General features: G+C 37.7%; 1 protein-coding gene across 1 annotated transcript in view; it reads left to right on the top strand.

The window, feature by feature from the left end:
• Positions 1–17,046, top strand: part of SerT (Serotonin transporter) — a 54,461-nt gene that overhangs the window by 25,276 nt on the left and 12,139 nt on the right. The window contains exons 4-5 of the mRNA XM_022071842.2: positions 13,196–13,403; positions 14,868–15,006. Coding sequence (XP_021927534.1) covers positions 13,196–13,403; positions 14,868–15,006 — 347 coding nt within the window. The remainder of the gene's footprint in view (positions 1–13,195; positions 13,404–14,867; positions 15,007–17,046) is intronic.

Below are 17,046 nucleotides of genomic sequence, written 5' to 3'. Positions count from 1 at the left end.
ACAGCATAAGATAATCATTTTACTACACCCACGTCTTAAACGCCTGAGACTGAAAATTGAAAGGTTTGGGGCAAGGAACCGGATAGTTGGTTATAAGATAGTGTGCTGGTGTTTAACTGCGTATCATAACACAGATACGTCTGTATGAACGTAAGACGTAACTGATGTTTTTATTAAGTATATTTATCACTTTCACTCGGCTCACCCATTTCTACAGCCTTTTATCTAAACCTCGAGTTCGAGATGAACGGCTGGCAGTAGAGATACGAATTTAATTCGTTCCTCTACTGGATATTGTATATTAATAGGCATAATAACAATTTAATCAAGTTTCAAAACTTTCTTGAATGATAGGAAGAGAGAAACCGTCATCTGTTGGACGAACTTGAAACTACGAAGCTAATTACTGGCCAAAGTAACTGAAAGGCAGGCGACGTCAGGTACAGGAAAGGCAAAAAGTTTGCAGACATAAAAGTGAGTAATTCAATCTAAATAGAGTACGAGCAAATTGTGTTTAACAGGACATCCACCGAGATTATAACACCAGCACCAAAACTAACCCAAGTCCCACATGTTTAATGAGTTACTACGAAATTAATTTCAGCCGACTGCAAATGATATTCACGTTTCATGAGATTTCAACTTCTCACGGCGGTCAAAAAGCCCATGTTTATATTACGGGTTATGGCGCCGTGGACTTGTAGATAGATGCCAGCGTTTCGGAGGGACATACTTCCTCCATCTTCAGGGCTAAACATGCATACCTATAAGTTCACACGGCTCTAAAACCTAGAAGAATGACATCGACAGTTTCAATGTGTATTTTTTTTTTGGAAAATAGCCTACAACCAAACAATATTATTTTCAAAAGCGGGAAAAATATTTATTACAGAAGAAATGTGGGTTAAAACGTGGTGTAACACATTATTTAGACTTGGCTTCCTGGGTAAACACAGCCAAGAATGGTCAAAACTAAAACCAACAAGTAAATTCTAACAAATAATAGTATTGCATCCAACAAATGTATTTTTCTTTCTATCACAAGAATATATATATATATATATATATATATATATATATATATTCGTTCTCCTGATTTTGTATCGATCCGACAAACTTATGACTGATAAAGTCTGTAAGTCGAAGTAAAGTTATACATACAGTTTTGTTGGGGGGGGGGGGGGGGGGGGGAAAGTTGAACCAAGAGGCTGTGAAGTGTTTGCATAAAGGATCGCCTTACTATATGATATCCCTTCTATTTGCTACTGCTGAAGGTTAGGTCATTGAAACGTATCACAAGGAAGAAATTTTCGAATCGACGGTTCGATGTCACAGGAACAGAAACACAGTTATTATAACATCTAAACCCATGGTACCGAAACGTCTTCAAAAGCCAACAACTGCTCAGCTAAGACAGTCTTAGAGCTCTTATCGAAATTTCTTACACTCATCTGTCTTTATTTTAAATTCAGATGTACAATAGTAAAACAAATGCGAACCATTATAATTAAATCCAAACACGTAAAATATTGGCAGACGTGAAAGATTTCTGAGACTTCATTACTTCCTGCAAAACTCATTGAAATAAGTCTTGAAATATTAAATGTTTCACAAGCGTAAATTTAGCAATTAATGTCTTGAATCTAACTTCAATACGAGGAACGTATCTTCCAAGCCTCCATATACAAAATTCAATGGAAAACGACAGCGCAGACTTTGGCGATGTTTCAGTCTACTTTCGTGAGTTTTGAAAAGCGGCAGAGAATTTAAAATGAAAGAAGAGGGACTCAAGTGATATTACGCCATTCGTCCAAGAACCGTATTATATAAAAAAAGGTTAAATTCTTCGCCTACTTGTTACATTCACACCCCACCAACTGTAAAATACTGAGTTAAGTCGAAAAACCTTTCTCTTTTGGACAGAAACTGACGCGAAGTCTTCTTTAAAACCTGATGAAAAATATGGCGAAAGTGACCTGATGAATAACTTAAGAAAGGGACTTTAAATTCATTGCACGAATTAAACCAAGACGAGGTATTTGTATATTTGTTTATCTGTTTAAATAATTTAAATATTTAAAATATATAGAGAATATAATTTAATATATTTTAAATATTTAAAATATATAGAGAATATAATTTAATATATTTTAAATATTTAAAATATATAGAGAATATCATTTAATATATTTTAAATAGTTAAATGTTAATTATGGTAATATTTTAATATTTAATAGGAATTTTATTGTGATTAGACTGACAAGATTTAAACAAATATATATTTATAACAATATGACGCAACGTTATCATCTCAAGGTATTTGTAGTAGACCACGCTAAGTATCTAGTGACAGAAAATTCGCTATTTTGAATGCGATTAACAAAACTGATTGATTTCGTAACGCTTCAGAAATTGACGCATCTTACAATACCTTACACACGCTTTTAAATCATGAAATGTTAAGGGGGGTGCTGAAATCGGCGTTGATTTCAGAGAGAAAAAAATCATCTTTGATCTTTTGGGGCCCTGTAGTCACCGTACTAATAGTCTGTAATAGCCTCTGCTGTTAAATCACGGATGAAAATATTGGCAGGACATGCCGCACGCAATCTTACAGAACTTCAGTAAAGAGACCTATTGGAAGACCTGGGAGTAGATAGAAGGATAATATTAAAATGAACATTACAGATATAGTAGATCTGTTATGATGTGAATTGGATTTTTCTGGCAAAGGATAGGGACTGGTGATTGGCTCGTCAACAAAGTAATATACAGAGTATTCCGTTTAAAACGCAACCAAAATTACAATCATATTTGTTGCCTTATTTGGTGCTTGCTTCACGAACACGATCAAACTATTTCGATGCGAAACAATGTTCCATAATGAACATATTTCTACTCGTCAATACACCATATTTGCATCTGCATGAATTTTGAGCAAATGTTATAGTCAGCGGCCTAGCAACTAGGGTGACCTTGAATATAGTATCATGGGGGATGTCTATTACGCGGGAGTTGACCTACGTCTGACACAACACCTAGACCACCGGGTTCCATAAAAAAAAGAAAATAATTTTTTTAACCATCTGAGCGATTACCACATTCTCAACAAGGATTCTGTTTGAGATGTTAATTACGACTGTGAAAATGGCGTCAAATGATCTCGCTATCACTATGCTATTATTTCTCTCACTACTTCAATAAATTCTGTTAAATGAAGATAAAATGACTTAAACTCTGGTGGTGACAGGTGTTTGTAAACTTAGGATAAAATTAATAACTTCAGGGTACAGGTTCTTTGTTGAAAATTGGATAATTATCCGACCACTCAACAAATTCCCGCTATTACGGAACCCAAATATTCTTCAGTGTACCGATTACAAAATCTCTCCAAAACAGAGACAGCCATAACCGAGCTGGGTTACGTTGACATTCTCCTAGTATCATCCCGTAAAATACAACAAACGATTTAAGCCTCGTTCTCAGGAAGTTTCCTATAGCAAACAGTACCAACACAGGCTATATTATTACGCTTGAATAAAATTTACGAATCTCCTAGTTAATTTCCAGTCTAATTTTTTTTAATATTCTCGAGTGTACACTGATCACCAACACCACAATTTCTCAGAGCGATATCTCACGTGTTGATTATCATCTTAATCAACGAATCAATTTGGTGATATTTCAGGTTCAAACGGTGGCAAGCATGAAAAAGACATGTCTTCTGGGATTTTGCGCCATGAAATGTATAGAAGTTTGCAGATGTTACAGAGGTGCTTGCCGCTTCCATCATCAGGAACACTCATCGCCTTGATGATAGAAACCTCGAGAAAGAAATGTAAACTTGTATCATACAAAATGGCGCACACATCCCAGAAATCAACTTCTTTAATTTTGATTCACGAAGACATCAAAGAATAAATTAATGCATACGCTATTTATGAATTAACTTTACAAGACAAACAATTTTAATATTATCTGCGCTGATGGTCATAGGTCACTGTCGAATAATGCATCATAGAAGGTAAGGAATTTGACGACTAGCTAAATGACTATTATCTTCTGAAAAAGATTCTTTTCCACAGAGTTATCTGATTGGTTACGTAGTTAATATGTACAGAATTAAACAGGTTATTTCTTAGAGTTAAAGTTGAAAATTTTATGTAAACAAAAACAACTGAAGATCGCTCTGCTAGATTATGAAGAAAGACAAATGAATGATCATTTCCTGAGAAACAGAAGTGTTCTACGATGACGGATAATAATATTCCTCTTTCAACAAGAAAATGTCGGAAACATTTCCAAATTCCTGTCTGTTGAAACTGTTCTCCGTTCTGCCTCACACTTTTCAAATACTAATCCATTTTTCTTCGAAACCATCCTACCTTTTCAGTTGACTGGTCTACGTAAGATAAATAGTCTCCAACTTTCTATTGATGCGATCTGACGCTATCTTACAGACCCTACCACTGAGGAGAAATATGTAAGAAATGAAAATCCAAGGTCGGGATTATTATCAGCTTGACTGACGAGAAACTGACAATGAAAACGAAGCTTTGCTCTAGAAGAATCAAATTTACTATTCAAAACACTGCTTCTGTCTTGTTATAACTGCTCTAACTGCACTGTTTCGTCCTAGGTGTGCACTAACAAACACTTCCGGTGTCCCAAAATTTTGCTTCCTGTCTGTGAATTGTTATATTATCAATTCCTTGTCAGGATATGCATTGCTAATTGCTTCACGAAATGCAGCAGACGAACTCGATGCGAAGTAATTTTCTACTGCACCAGTTACTGCGCAGCGGCCTAGCAACCAGGGTGAAGACTACAGCTAAGAAATCGCTTCTTGTAGCTCAATATTGATAAGTGACCTCATTTAAGATAGCAATATTTACATAAAGTAACATGATTATCAATAATTCATCTCGCGTGCTGTACGCATTTACGTGTGAAATATAACTTAGAGCAGTGGTATTCAACCTGGGGTACGCGTACCCCCGGGGGTACGTGAAATTTAAAAAAAATATATTATTTTATGATAAACACTGAATAATCAGTAATGTAATTTATTTAATTTATTTTAGATGTAGATTATATACTATGTATAATTTGAATTATACACCAACAACTTTGGAAGTACAGAGTTGAAGAGAAATTATATCTGGGGGTACGCGAAGACATCTTAGGGGGTACGTGAAATTTAAAAAAAAAAATTATTTTATGATAAACACTGAATAATCAGTAATTTAATTTATTTAAGATGTAGATTATATACTATGTATAATTTGAATTATACACCAACAACTTTGGGGGTACAAAGTTGAAGAGAAATTATATCTGGGGGTACGCGAAGACATCTTAGGGGGTACGTGAAATTTAAAAAAAAAATATTATTTTATGATAAACACTGAATAATCAGTAATTTAATTTATTTAAGATGTAGATTATATACTATGTATAATTTGAATTATACACCAACAACTTTGGGGGTACAAAGTTGAAGAGAAATTATATCTGGGGGTACGCGAACAAAGAGGGTTGAATACCACTGACTTAGAGCACATACGAACGCAAATAAACGCATTGGCTTATCGAAGAAAGCCAATTAAGAAAGGAATTTGGTCTTCAGCATACAGTGAATTATCTTCCAATTTCCTGTGATTGATTTATTAAAAAAACTGTAATAAATCCATGATTAATGAATTAGAGGTTAAAAATGAGGGCTATAGTCCAGTCAGACAGAAACGTAATCTATTCACTCCAATGTATTTTTAACAGAGTTGTGAATGTTTAAATCATTTCTCAAACTGAAAACATGGTTAGACCTTTTGTATTTTCATGGCTGACAGACCTTCCGAGCGATGTCGGTTCAACTTGATGAGGAAAGATGACCACTACTTTAGACCACATCTCGCTGTGTAACGAAGGGGCGTGACCCCTAAAGGATCGATGTCCACGGAAACTTATCGCACAGTTCAGTCTCGGAAAGACGGAATATCCACACTCACTTTCTTAAAGGCGCGTTCGAATCTCCGCGGAGCTACACCTCCACTAAACCCCCCATACTTCATATCGTTATGAGAACCTCAGATCTTCAAAATTAATCGTGGTTTTCTTTCCTCTGAGTTGAGGCATTATTATTTTCATTATTTTAACGATATATATGTCTATAAATGGTTTAGTGGTTGTCATGGAAAATAATATAATAAAAAATAATTATTAGACCTATGTAATCTAAATATGATTTAACAGTGTTCGTACACTGAAGATGGCATGTACGAGGTGCGATCGGAAAGTTTCAAGACTGCGCGTATAAAAACCCGTACACTTATGTCAGGTATTAAATTCATCCATCACCCTCGAAGTAGTTCCCCTGGGAGTGAACACAACGATCCCAGCGCCGCTGCCAAGCCTGGAAGCATCCCTGGAAATCTTTCTTTGTCAGCCTGTCAAGCACCATCTGCTTGTAATAATTCAATTCAATTTTTTATTTTAACGTGCTAACTCAACAGGTACAGAAGCCAATTAGAGAGTCAGCACAAAATAATAAAATTAATAAAAGAACACAAACATACTTGAATAAACGTTAAATTTAAATTTTTAATTCCTTTATTAACGCCTATGCCAACAGCACAAATAGCCTTTTACAGGCAGACACTGGTAACAATTTATTATTTATTTAGTGTTCTGTCTGACGACAGGTCCATATGAACAGGATCCTTCCATCCTTTTCTCGGACTGGGACCTGTTCATATACGTTCTTGGCAGATGATCCAGAAGTGGTTTGCCATTGCCTTCTTCTGTGTGTGAATGGAGTAATTGTTGGGATGCCCCGGAGGAAAACTCCGTGTTGCCTAGACCACGGCCTTGCCCAACACAAGTTATAAATTCGGGCACCGCCGGGAATCGACCCTTTCCTGTACAGAGAAATTGTCCTCAACGGAGACAATAACTTCGCTGAACATGTCCAAAAAATCTGCATACGTAATTTGCATCACTGGCGAACCTAGCGGAAGGATTATGTCTCATCTCTCTGCTCACAATAAAAGTAGAAAAATCTCTTATTTGCCTTGAAGGCACACGAATACCAACAATGTCCATGATTAAATGACAATTTATTTTGATATTAAAATCACTGATGATAAATAAGGCATCGAGATGTCGTCGTCTACAATAAAGTATTTTAAAATTTAAGCAATTTAAAACCAGCTTATACTTACGTGGAATATCAAACTGAAAGAACCGATAATGACACAGATTAGCAAATTTTCTTTGAATACTTTCTAATTTATTAGAATCAGTCACAGTAATAATAATAATAATAATAATTCCTTAAATAAAACTTAAATGGTTTCGTTATCTAAATGACATAGGAGTGAAACAATCTGTAATGGCTACAGAAATCAGCGACTGAGTAAAATAGTATAACTTAGCAGACAATCAGATTTATGGTCTCGCACATAAATTCATGACAGCAAGTAAGCTTATGTACTGAAGTGACGTCGTTGAAGACAGCTCATTCACGGCATTCGAAGTTCTTAAGCTAAGAAAGCAGGTACAGAAAGAGGTTTCGATTCCTTGCAGACGAGCAGGGTAAAGCGAGCTGATCTGAGGACGCCAATAAGACACGATCCGAGAACTTTTCTTTCTTTAAAAGAAGCAAAGAACTGTTATACGTGATAGAGTAGCATTTCTCCGTCTACGGACTTAACACGAATAACCGTTCCATCATAATATTCGTCAGATCTGTAGATTCAGGTAACGCAGGGTAAAGCGGGGAAAGGGGGCGTGCAGCTGCTAAGTTTCTCTACTCTGCTTCCGAGTAAAGGATCAAAATTCATGCCCAGTGCAAACACAGCAGTCGGCAAATGATAGATATTCTCGTCATTTCTTCAGCAAAACTCATATCTTGTACTGTCGGGATATTTTGACGCAACGAACACCAACCAAATAAATGCAAGAAACAAAGACTTTCTTACAATGCTACTAGTCGCTCAGCTAGCAAATATATTCCCCACCCTTAATGAACCCTGAAGATTAATTACTGTATTTACAAGAGCCTGCCAATTGTCCCTACACTGACACATTAATCAAGCCACGGTGGTCTAGCGGCTAGAACGCTGGCCTTGTAATCCTGGGGTCTCGGGTTCGATTCCCGGCGGTGCCCGAATTTATAACTTGTGTTGGGCAAGGCCGTGGACTAGGCAACACGGAGTTTTCCTCCGTGGCATCCCAACAATTACTCCATTCACACACAGAAGAAGGCAATGGCAAACCACTTCTGGATCATCTGCCAAGAACGTATATGAACAGGTCCCAGTCCGAGAAAAGGATGGAAGGATCCTGTTCATATGGACCTGTCGTCAGACAGAACAATAAATAATAATAATATGAGGTGGTCTAGCGGTTAGAACGCTGGCCTTGTAATCCTGGGGTCTCGGGTTCGATTCCCGGCGGTGCCCGAATTTATAACTTGTGTTGGGCAAGGCCGTGGTCTAGGCAACACGGAGTTTTCCTCCGGGGCATCCCAACAATTACTCCATTCACACACAGAAGAAGGCAATGGCAAACCACTTCTGGATCATCTGCCAAGAACGTATATGAACAGGTCCCAGTCCGAGAAAAGGATGGAAGGATCCTGTTCATATGGACCTGTCGTCAGACAGAACACTAAATAAATAAATACTCCCACAGTGTTTCCTGGCCAGCCATCTATGTTTAGGTCGTCCTTTTGGGTTTCCCCACAAAATTTTATATGCATTTCTTCAATACATGCTACATGCCCAGCGCGTCTCATTTCACTTCAATGACTTATGCATAACTCGCAACATATTGAGTCGTAGTTAAATAACCCTGAGTTCAATTCCGGGTATGTTCAAAAGTTCCGCTTGGTTGTTTGTTAATCACACTTGAAGAGAAATGAACAGTTTATATGACTAACTGTTTTTGTACAAGTCTGAATCTTAGTTTCCCTAATTAAGGAAAGAACACACATTGACGATGTTTGAAAACAGAACATTTATGAGAACACCCGGGCCCACGAGGGAAGAAGTTACAAAAGGCAGAATAGAACTTCATAATGTGGAGCTCAAAACATTTCACGCATCACAAAACATTACATAACCATGATCAAATCAGAAAGGTTTAGATAGGCGAGGCACGTAACACGTACGGACGAGATGGAAACGCACACAAAATTTTTGTCGGAAATACTGAAAGGAAGAGACCGCATTCAAGAACTAGAAACAGATGAGAGGATAATACTAAAATGGATGTTAAACATGGTGGTAGTGTGTGTGTGGACTAAATGTGCTCAGGATACAGTGGCGAGCTCCTGTGGTTACAATGATAAACTAAAGGTTTCGATAAAAGTCGGGAAATTTCTTGACAAGCTGAACAACTGTTAACTTCTCAATAATAACCCTTGCCTATTGAATTAGTCGCTAAGCATTTACAAAATTTAATCTGAAACATTCAATATCTATTCTGTTTGTAAAAACATTTTAGGTCTTCGTTCTTATCGACCGATGTGACTTTGGGCTTTTTAATTTTTGTAGGTGCAGATTATTACATGTAATCAGATTGACTTCCTTCCAAATTTTATGTACATCTTTGTTAACCCGACGTAATTACATCCATGTAGCTCTAAAAACTAAAGTACCTTTTCTACAGTATAAAATCGTGGCTTTAACTGACGTTCTTCAGACGAGGAGATATTTTGTTACTGTCTTAAAAGTCGTAACAAGAGGGCTCATATGATGTCGTTTCTTCCCATAATTATGTGGTACCATAATCACGAATGACCGAGGTAATTATTATGGAGCTTCGATGTAACATTTTATTTTATGGATTCGGATGCAGATAATTAAGGCTGCTGTTGGCAGCACTGCTTTGCGGATCATGTACCCTTCCTTTCAACAGGAGTGCCAGTCAATTTCACGGTAACTGCGTTCGACCAAAGTCACCCAGTTACGCCATAATTCCATATCTGAGTCTCGAGGTGATACTTTATGTGGAAATTCGTTCAAGAATCCTACTTTCTCTTCCGTTCACTGAATTTCGATGCGTCTCCGGTTATTTTCCACGATTTGTAAAAAGACGGATAAACAAAAATACAAAATGACCACTCTTTGTTAACTAACAGAAGAAAATAAAAACTTATTTTGCTACTAACGTAAGATTATAAGGCCATCTCTATATTCCATGTTCTATGCACTAGATGTCACATGTCTTTATAAGAATTTTGAAGTATTCAACCCTCAAGATGGAGGCAGCACGTTCCTCCGAAACGTTAGTATCTACCTACAAGTCTACACGACCTTATTACCATCATGGGATTACGGATGGACAAGAGAGCTGTGATAAACTAAATAACAAATCGCGGACAGCCGATAAGAGGTGGTCCTCCAGCTTGGTGGTTTAACGAAGGACTAAGAACATTTCACTGCAAATTCTACTGTGTTTAAAAACTGTTACAAAGGCTCTCGGATTTGAAGGAGTCTTTAGATGGAAGACGTATTACGGTATGTTTAATGGAGGATGTGATAAGTAGGAATGTAGCACGCAAGGGAGATGAGAAATTGACACTGACCTTGAAACGGGTTGATACCCCGTCAAGCGACTCCTACAAAATATATAAAACAACTAACATATTCAGAAGTTGATTTTTAGTTGTCCTATGTCTAGCGGTTAGAACGCTGGCCTTGTAATCCTGGGGTCTCGGGTTCGATTCCCGGCGGTGCCCGAATTTATAACTTGTGTTGGGCAAGGCCGTGGTCTAGGCAACACGGAGTTTTCCTCCGGGGCTTCCCCGGTTTCTCCGTGGCATCCCAACAATTACTCCATTCACACACAGAAGAAGGCAATGGCAAACCACTTCTGGATCATCTGCCAAGAACGTATATGAACAGGTCCCAGTCCGAGAAAAGGATGGAAGGATCCTGTTCATATGGACCTGTCCTCAGACAGAACACTAATAATAATAATGTATAGATGACTAATTTTCAATTGCAGGGAAGTCGAAAAGCTCCGAATCGACGTTTCGTTTCCCATTCCACGTCTAGGAAGCCAACGTCGAATTCGAAGAAAGCCGAACTCTCCTTCATAAATTCGAATAATAACAATCTTCTCCTATTCAAACGACTACATCTCCTTATATCAAACCCTAATTACATCTGTTCAAGCGAAAACTTGTTAAGACTGGAGCGATAGCTCGTCTCAGCGGAGGGTGACAATAATTCAATTGTACGCGTTCACAGTTTCGAATTGGATTAGCGAGGGGAATCCATACATGTCTGTTATTGCAGGATCGAATCCAACAATCAAAAGTTATATCGACTGTGTAAGGTAAGAAAACATTTCATTAGCGATCTATACAGCACTGATCCAAAAGCGACTGATGATGTTTCATTCAAATTATATCATTGTAGACTACGTACAATAAAAATCTTACGATGAAATTTAAATATAACGAAATGACAACTCGATTATTTTTACCGCTTAAATCCGTATATGCAACTACAGCTTTGATAATCAATAACTCTTCATTTTTTTCCTCGAGAGTGCATTTAAGGGTTTCTTATGATTCTCAGAACAAATAGTAATAACTTCCTTAAACAATACTTGCTAATTGATCTCTGTAATGGAGACCTGTCGTGTTTTCTTGCTGGTAGGAACTGAATGTTTAAATATTATTTCTATGATTTTCGTTCTTAAAAGGACTAATTGAGTAGACCTATCGTTTTCCACTTAGTTTCCAACTTCCTGTATTTGAACTACTAACAGACGTACGTAAGAGGCAGTTCTGAAGTGTCGAGTCATACAGGTATAAAGTGTTTCAAAATATTATTCCTATTTTAATTTCTTAAACATAATCAAATAAATATTACTGACTCTACAAATCAAAATCTATATTTAATATCACGAACAACTTCGGATTATACTTTGAAGGCTGGCACCAACGAACCCGCTAAGAGTCTACACAGCGTTATAATCCAGACGACAATTGTCATTCGTGAGAGCCTTAAATATCACAAATAAAATCATGTTTTAAGGCGTTTACAACTTTGTAACACAACCTATTTGCTACCATGGTACAGGTTTACAATAGAATTAATTGCATCAGTAATTTAGAGAAGTAGAAAAATATGAAAGAACATTATCATCTCAAATTGAAATGTAGTATCTGTTTGTAAATCGATAAGGTCGAAAATCGAAGAACATGACATAAGCGAGGCATTTAGCGAGCTTATACGCAATTTTAGTCATAGACGCGAGGAATTTAGACCACTTAGAGTATCTAGACGTAATAAGAAGATAATAATAATAAATATACGGGATTATAATCCGCACTGGATACATCGAGGTCAGAATGGGGTCCAGTGGTTGTCTCCTGAACAAGCTCACGAAACTTTGGATTCTAGATAGGAGATTTCTTGAGATGATAAAGTTGCGTCATATTGTGATAAATATATATTTGATTTAAACAAAAATAGGAGATTTCTTGACTAAATCAGCGACTAATAGCTTCTCAAGGACACTACCCAATCGAGTTACATTCTGGACATTCTCAACGTGTTTAACCTGCTGGTTTCATGTCGACTTTTTCAGCGGAAAAAAACAAGTGGATGGTAAATCGATTTGCTACTAGATGTTTCATCATGTTATCTTTTTAACAAAGTTGGTAATATTGAAGTGGGATTTAAAACAGGATCATAACGTAGTCCGCACAACAAAAATCGAGCGGTTAGCACTACTGCTTCGTATTTTGATGTCACGAGTTGTAATTTCAGTCCAGAGGCCAGTTATCCGGACTGTTTTCCTTAGTTTTATTCAGTTTCTCCAAAAAGCCGAGACAGCACTTTAAATTAGGCCACGACTGATTCCTTATCTTTTCAAAATTCATTAATCACTGTACCATTTAACGATGTATACTCGGAGTTACTGACAGCATCGTTAAATAAACTCCAAGTAAGAAGTGTCCAAAGCCAGATCTTCCGTGAAGGTTGTGGCCAGCTCTCGGAATGCGTGTTTTGAATACTTCAGTACGTAAAACAGTCAGGGAACACACTTTATGGGCAGGTGGCTGATTAATAAAGGGTCCCTCAGGTTAATTCTCTAGTCTTGGAGTAATAATACACATGTCTGACGGACGTGACCAAACTTGGAGTGACTTATGCCAGTCTATTTGTTTCAGGAATCGGGTACGCGATCTGCCTCATCGACATCTATATGGGGATGTACTATAACACCATCATCGGCTGGGCAGTGTACTACTTGTTCGCGTCGTTCAACTCTCAGTTACCATGGATGACCTGCGATAATCCATGGAACACGATCGACTGCACACCTGTCCTCCAGCCTCGTAACAACAGGTCCACCAGCCCCGCCAAGGAGTTCTTCGAGTGAGTACCACTGTTATAACCAGGGCTGTGGAGTCGGTAAAAAATGTATCGACTCAGACTCCGACCTCGATATAAAATCTTAAGAACAATTTCTATACCGTGTAATCTGCCGTCGGCCTCTCGCTTACACAAATTATATTTTGAAATGTTAAAATTTCCTTATTTGGAACATATTTATAGCATTCCAGATTTCATTACTTGCATATTTTGTTTGTATGGACGTGTCTTAGAAGATAATAACAAATATTGTTTAGGATATCTGAGAAACTTCGATTCACGACACCTAAAGAGACAGAACACAAAATTGGCAAATGAGGTCAATGTACAATAGTGTTCTCCTGGCACTGTAATGGAAGTTTCCATCTAAATAAACCCCCCATAACTTCTGTAACGAGCGGAGGCACGTAAAATGTAAACAACAAAAGTTTCGAGAATGCTGGGGGCATGCGTAGTTATTCTAAGGCCATAGAAACTTTGTTTGGGGGGGGAGGAATCGGTGGAAATGCCACTTGTTGACAGAGACGTCACCCTCCATTAACTTCTGGGCGACAAACTCCCTCTAAAGTTTAATCGAGAGCGCCCTCTGCGTCATCACACACGAACTAAACGCTTAATCCTGCGTCAAAATATTATTTAAATAAAATGTATTTTCCCAGTCATTACAAAAGCGTGACATTTTATTTGCAACACACAAAAGAAAAACACGTAAAGAGGCAGAAGTCAGTATGGCAAAAGACTTCACGGTTCACTTCCACGGTTGTTTTTACTTCCATCTTCAGGATTTTGGCCGGTGGTCTAGCGGTTAGAACGCTGGCCTTGTAATCCTGGGGTCTCGGGTTCGATTCCCGGCGGTGCCCGAATTTATAACTTGTGTTGGGCAAGGCCGTGGTCTAGGCAACACGGAGTTTTCCTCCGGGGGCTTCCCCGGTTTCTCCGTGGCATCCCATTCACACACAGAAGAAGGCAATGGCAAACCACTTCTGGATCATCTGCCAAGAACGTATATGAACAGGTCCCAGTCCGAGAAAAGGATGGAAGGATCCTGTTCATATGGACCTGTCGTCAGACAGAACACTAAATAATAATAAGATGAGGTGGTCTAGCGGTTAGAACGCTTGTCTTGTAATCCTGGGGTCTCGGGTTCGAATTTATAACTTGTGTTGGGCAAGGCCGTGGTCTAGGCAACACGGAGTTTTCCTCCGTGGCATCCCAACAATTACTCCATTCACACACAGAAGAAGGCAATGGCAAACCACTTCTGGATCATCTGCCAAGAACGTATATGAACAGGTCCCAGTCCGAGAAAAGGATGGAAGGATCCTGTTCATATGGACCTGTCGTCAGACAGAACACTAATAATAAAAAAAAAAATGCCGGAAACAAACTAATTTTTCTGCTAGCGACTTGTACCTAGTTGATGTTTCCCGATCACTGAACAAAATTGTCGTACGTCTTATGTTTCAGACGGAGTGTGTTGGAGCAACACAGAGCCGACGGGCTAGACAGAATGGGCCCTGTTAAGTGGTCACTGGCCCTGTGCGTCTTAGCTGTTTTTCTGCTCGTCTATTTCTCCTTGTGGAAGGGAGTAAGAAGCACAGGAAAGGTGAGACAAAAATTCTGCAAGTATCTCTTCGTTTACACCATGCGTAATACGTGTCCTGCCAGTATCACGCTTTTTAAGACTCAAAAATCAGTCAACGTAAGATGATTTAATTCTTACAACTGAATACAGAGGTGTGTTAACTTCCTCTCATTGGAAAGATCTACATTTGAAAACGTCGCTTGGCAGGCATTTTTGTAATTAAACTGTTACGAAATTAAATAAAATATGTTAACAACACACCTCGTGTTTAGGAGTACAGTCATTTTAAGTGCATTTCAGAGAGACACTACGGTACAATAAAGTAATTAAACGCTCAAAGTAAAGGACCTTTTGCCGGAACATTTAATTAATGTATTTGGTAAAATTTTGATTTCCAACTGAGTTACATTAAAGGGTAATTTAATGGAGTACTTCCTGAAAATTTATTCAGTTTATTAGCCACCTTAATAATGTCTCAATAGCAACTTTGTATTTAATTCAGCTACAAAGCGTAAGTACGCCATGATTCTTGGCTTACTTAACACTGCTGTACTATCACTTGGAAAACGCCTAACTACATAAAATGAGAGAGACGGTGCTATGTATGATGATGGCTTTCTAAATTAAATCGTTTCCATACTACGAAATAACGGTGATCATAGGTCACTTTTGCACTACAGTACCGAGTAATCAGATCACAGACAAATAGATGACACTGTACCAAAGGATTTTATATTTAAGATAAATATTTTAGATGATTCTAGTATCACGGAACTAAATTTATGTAGGTAATGGAGTAATCATGCATAATTCATCATGAGAAACGAGACTATTTTATAAATCAGACTTAGAAAGAAATGTAAAATTTGAAAACTATGTCTTCCCCCCCCCCGTCCTAGTCGTACGCGTGCCCAGGTACTACAGACACAATGTAATCAAAATACTGGCTTCCTAACAGAGAAACAGCGTTTAGGACACCCCTAACGTAAGCATAAAGCTGCACTATGCTAATGTATATACTTGTCAGAAACTCAGGCAAACCTTAGAGCTCACTTCCATATTAACCAGTTGGAATATTTCAACTTGAGACCGAGTTTTCGCCTCCCTCCAGTTGAACTTGCTGTTTACTTACACAAAACTTATACAGAGGTCTACGAGACTGGGGTGTTCTCTGGCAAACAGCAAAGCCTCGGTTCGTGGAAATGGTTTCAGTATTCTAGTATGGCGTAACTTAGCACTGAAGAAGTTAGATGCAGTTCTGAATTCATGTTTATCTGCTGTTTCTGGAATGCTGTACATTATAATCTTAACGATAGAATTACTTTGGACGTGTTCCAGAACATAATGATGTTGAAGGTAAAAATAATTAAAAATAAATTTTTGGTGAAAATTAAATTTTAAAAAAAAACTTTATAAATCGCTAGGTACTGATCATATTTCCGCGGAAATGATCCAGGCTGGAAATAAAACATTACCTTAGCTGAAACTCCACATTAATTCATCCTCTTAAGAATGAAGAATGTTCACTGTAGTTGAATACATTTTATTACTCTAAGGTACCTATTTGTAAAGATGAATTATCGAACATATTTTAAACTTCCAGTCAAATATTATGGAAAAATCTGAGGTAGTAAACATACAGTTATATTATTCCATAAAGCCCAAAATTCCTTAATAACATCACCATGACAACGAGTATAACACGCGTATTCATAAATATATCCCAAAAGCCAAAATATATCGAAACAGTATTACCATATTTTGAGAACGGTTATAAAAATAACATTCATAAATATTATTGCACAACGCTAAAAATCACTTAACAACAAACGATCACTTACCAACCAAAGCTCCAAGCCAACACCTGACTCTTACGTAGACAATTTTCACTGTTATCTACTTCATAAGAATTGTATCCAACATTTCTCCTTGTTCCTTATTCTCGCGGCGGTAAGTATAAAGATGAGTTTTCTCCAAGAAGCTTGCCGACGCTTCGGAGGTAGTTATTGCTTCCATCATCAGGGCGATGACTCCCTCATGACGGAGGCAGCGAAAACTTCT

This window comes from Zootermopsis nevadensis, unplaced genomic scaffold (genome assembly GCF_977971745.1).
Source record: "Zootermopsis nevadensis isolate Lab colony 2312 unplaced genomic scaffold, Znev_1.0 Znev_ptg000015l, whole genome shotgun sequence".
NCBI lineage: Eukaryota > Metazoa > Arthropoda > Insecta > Blattodea > Termopsidae > Zootermopsis > Zootermopsis nevadensis.
The sequence above is the reverse complement of the archived record's forward strand: the minus strand, read 5'-3'. Positions and strand labels throughout refer to the sequence as shown.